A 4,384-nucleotide genomic window follows, 5' to 3' on the forward strand; every position below is an offset into this window, starting at 1 on the left:
GATAACTTCAGATAGGGACCTACTGCAGATGATGGCTCCTGAGCCTGAGGCCAGACCATAGGCTGGAGGGACGGGGTCTTTCATCACTACAGAATTGGGAAGAGGTCTGTCCATTGCCCAGATGCTCACTTGGCACCCAGTCTAGAGAGCCCCGTGATCCGTCGTCAGTTCCCAGCCTGGCCCCAGGTGTGTCCCCCCACCCAGAGGTCTCCCAGCTCCAGCCTCTGGGGAGAGGAGCGAATGGGCAGAGCTGAGCCTCACCCACCCTCCCCAGGCAGCCACAGGTGAAGTCCCCAGGACAGAGCCTCAAAGGTAAGGTCCCAGACAGAGAGAGCTGAGGCTTTGATCTGGGACAGCAGACCCATTCGCAAAGGCTGACTCCCCAAAGTGGGGCGTCAGGCTGGGCCCATTTGCTCAGCTTTGCCAGGTCCAATGCCCACTGAGACCAGTCAGCCTTCCTCTGGTCCCGGCCCAGGGAAGCAGCCTGTACAAGTGAGTGTGTGGAGGGCTTCACGCAGCCCAGGCCCGTAGAGAGCACAGATCAGAGAACCAAGCCTCCTTCCTGCCGCAAAGCCAGAAGCAGGCCCCGTGTGGGGCACAGTGGGAGGAGCCAGGAGGGTCAAAGTAGACTCAGCCCAGATCTCTAAGGCCTGTCCTGGGCAAGGGTGGAACCAGAACCAGAGCCACTGGAGGCAGATTTGGCTCAGAGTTTCTTGCTCCTGCAGCCATCCACTCAGCAAGGCGGCTTTGTCAGGTGGTGAGGTCCCCATCACTGGGGGTTCATGCAAGGCCAGGATGGCCTCCTGCCAGGGACAGTGCTGAGAGGATGAGTGAGGGGAGGTGCCAGGTGGGTATGGACACAGGCTTGGGTCTTCTCCTTCCACCTGCGGTGTGACTTTGGGTGAGGGATATGACCCCCCGAAAGCCTCTGCTCCCTCATCTGCAAGACGGAGGTGATCACACCCACTTCCCCGGCTTTGTTCAGCTCCCGGCAAGAACCACTTAAAGCCCCTTGTGACCATTAAGCCCCTTCCAACTCTGGGTTTCGCCGAAATAGCAGCGTGGGTAGAACCCTGATGGGCAAGGGACAGTGACCTTGAGGGGATGGATGAAGAGCCCTGAACTGTGAGACGTATTCATGGGGACACAAAGGAGTCAGAGCCATTTGGGCAGACAGAGGCAGTGAGAGAGGAGGAGGCTTTAGGCCCCTGGTACCTGATGCCAGGTCTGGTCCCCTGGCTGGGTGTGGGCATACACCAGGGGAGGGTTCAGGTACATGCCAGAGAAATTGGCTCTGTCTGCTCATAGAGACAGGCACAGGTCCCAATGGCCTCCAACCTGGGCACAGGCTGCTCTGGGGACATACAGGCCATCTGGGATTGGGTCGCTGTCATTTCATAGTTTTCCTCTCGGCTTGATGGCCGTAATTCACCATCAGCAGAGCTTCACATGGGGACAGAAGTTGTCTAGAAATCCCCCCCGGGCTGGGGCAAATGAGATTTAGTGAACCAGATGGTGTCCCTCGGGGCGGGGGGAGGGGCGGGGGAGGGCTAACGGCAGCCAGAGCGGGCTGGGGAGAGGAAGGAAGACCGCGGGACAAACTTGCAGACTTCCAGGCCTCCTGTGCCCTGCCCTTTCTCTCACCCATCCCTGAGGCATCCCCTGTGAGAATGAGTTTCTGGCAAAATGGAGGTGAGAATGTGGTCCCATGCACATCTGAGAGCGGAAGGCTAGAGCCACTGGTCCCTAACTCGCCTTGTCCCATCAGCCGGCAAAACTGCCTGCCAGCAACAGACCTGCAAGTGTGACAAGACAGCTGCACTCTGCTTTCGCCAAAACCTGGCCACCTACAACTACAGTTATGCCCATTACCCCAACAAGCTGTGCTCAGGACCCACCCCGCCTTGCTAAGGCTGTGCTCGCCAATTCCCTGCGCGGTCCCAGGCCCCCACCTCCTCCTGCTGCAGCCCCAGCCCTGGGGAGCCTTGGCACCGACGGCCCTCCCTCTGGAAAGTTCCCTTCCTGCAAATCCATCCCTCCCTGAGAGCCCTCACACTACGCTTGGACCATCACTGGCTTCCTAGGTCACAGCCTCCCCGTAGGAAGAGCCATGGCCCAGGGCCCTTCAGCGCCCAGAAGACTCTGTAACCCACCCCTAGAATATCAGTTCCCGCTTCTGAATAAGTGAATAATATTTCCCATAATTCTAAATATTCTCTGATTCTCAGATTCCATCATTGTAGGATTTGATTAATCTACAGTTTCATTCATTCATTCATTTTTTTGAGTACCTCCAACGTGCTAGCAACACGCTAAGCACTGGGACACAGCAGGAACGAATCTGACATGGGTGGCCCTGTGTGCAATTCCAACATTCTATCCTTTTAATTTTCCATTATAACAAGTTTCTGTGATCTCTTTTTCTAAAATTCTACAATCTTATGCAAGACAATAATGGCAATCACTGGAAGGAATATTCCTGACCATATGACAGAATGTGAGAAGCATGAAAAATATCACCCAAAAAATATTGTCCCCACTGTGTCATCAGGCTTCAAATCCCTCCCATTAGCAGATAGGCTAAGAATGGAAAGAAATTCTAGAATCATCCTCTTCAAATCCCTCCTTTGACAGACGCATCTGGGGGCAAGAGAGAGGAAGTTCTACCTGAGGGGCTGTCCTAAACCCCAGGCCAGTGGTGTCAGTACCAAGCACCGACACTCTGAGCCTCTGGCTGTCTGTCATCTTGGCTAGCCCAGAGTGCCCAGGGAAGGTCTCCTGTGAAGATGCCCAGGCCAGATCGGGCTCCTGATACAGGGAGGAGAGAAAGAAAGATTTCAACATCGCGGGGCTGACCCTGGTGCTATGAAGAATTTAAAGCACAGAAGGACCCCCAGGAGGCAGACTGCAGCCTATCCTGGAAGCAATGTGTTGAGGCAGATTCTCCTCCTAGACGTAGATATAATACCTCCACTATCTATAATATGCTGATGAAATCTTGCGGGATTGGAGTGAGCCTATTTAATGAGCTAAAGCATGTAAAAGGCATTGCTTAGGGCAAACGTCACAGTGGACACGTGATAAAAGAAGAAATCAAAGGGATGGTCGTCATAACTTTAAAAGATGAAGAAGTTCTGTGGTGGCAAAAAATGGGGTGGGGGCAGGTGTGCGGGCTTTGCTACTGTGACTGACTCAAATCCTTGGTAAAACGAAACAAAACAAAACACCAAACGATCAGGTCTTAAAGTAAAAATGAGTTACTGGAGGAAGAGCCACATGTGCTGGGAAAAGTGGTCCTGAGGCGCCCTCTGGTGTCCATTTTATTCAGGCTACTAGGAGGAAGCCTAGATTTGCCTTAAACTGGCATTTACCTTCGTGGGGATGCGGGCAGAGTGTGCTTCTGGGCCAGTGGAATCGGTCCCCTTGCATTTTCAATAATAAATACGCTAATAAATAACCAAATAAGTCCTTACACCCATCTTAGAATGATGGTGCTGCTGCATAAATGGGAAACACAGGAAGAAGGAACTGATTTGGGAGAGATGGAGAGAAGTTATGCTCCGGGCGTGATGGATTTCCGGTAGCAATAGGAAAAGGACCAGGTGATTCGGCAGTTGTGTAACCATCCGACTAAGTAAAAATGGAGCTGGAGAACAAGACTCCAGTACACTGTCGTGACCTCCTGGCCTCAAGCCAAGTGGTATCCTTTGCTTTCCCAGGGATCAATAAGTATTTGGTGAATGAATCAATGAGTCTGTCTAAATTCTATTCGTGTGTGAGTGTATCTCTAGCACACATACTTGAAGACTTGTGGAAAGGGCTGAAAAAAGGAAAGACAACCCCGAAACTGAGGTCAGAGGGTCCAGGGACAACCTCTGCGCTGTCACTTAGCAGAGTACGTCAGCTCTAGAGCTCCGCTGCTCAGGGCGGCCCACGGCCAGCAGCAGCAGCAGCAGCATTGTCACAGAGCTTGATAGAAATGCAGAATCTTGGACCCAACCCCAGAACTGCTGAGTCAAAATCTAAGGTTAACAAGACTCCAGATGATTTGTATGCACACTAAAATCTAAAACGTGCTGATATACGGCCATGTCCTCAGTTTCCGCATTTGTAAAATGTGACGGTGACACTTCCCTGGCAGGTTGATTGTGCCAAGGCTTAAATAAATTAGCATGTGTGAAAGTGCACAAGATAGGGCCTAGCACATAATAAGCATTCATGTTCTATGAATGAATGAATGAATGATAGTTATAATAACAATACTATCTAACATCTATTAAGTATTTGGCATCTACCAGACACTGTTCTAAGTGCTTTATATTTATTAATTCATTGGAAGGAAAGAAGGAAGGAAGGAAGGAAGGAAGGAAGGAAGGAAGGAAGG

The 4,384-nt window shown here is 51.6% G+C and overlaps 1 protein-coding gene across 1 annotated transcript in view; it reads left to right on the top strand.

The window, feature by feature from the left end:
• The window catches only part of PLA2G2E (phospholipase A2 group IIE), a 3,437-nt gene extending 1,243 nt beyond the window's left edge, over positions 1-2,194 (top strand). Inside the window, exon 4 of the mRNA XM_025041486.1 lies at positions 1,769-2,194. Within this exon, the coding sequence (XP_024897254.1) occupies positions 1,769-1,911 (143 nt within the window). The 3' untranslated portion in view covers positions 1,912-2,194. The remainder of the gene's footprint in view (positions 1-1,768) is intronic.
• Positions 2,195-4,384: the final 2,190 nt, after the last annotated feature.

Source organism: Pteropus alecto, unplaced genomic scaffold (genome assembly GCF_000325575.1).
Source record: "Pteropus alecto unplaced genomic scaffold, ASM32557v1 scaffold39, whole genome shotgun sequence".
In the NCBI taxonomy this organism is placed as follows: domain Eukaryota; kingdom Metazoa; phylum Chordata; class Mammalia; order Chiroptera; family Pteropodidae; genus Pteropus; species Pteropus alecto.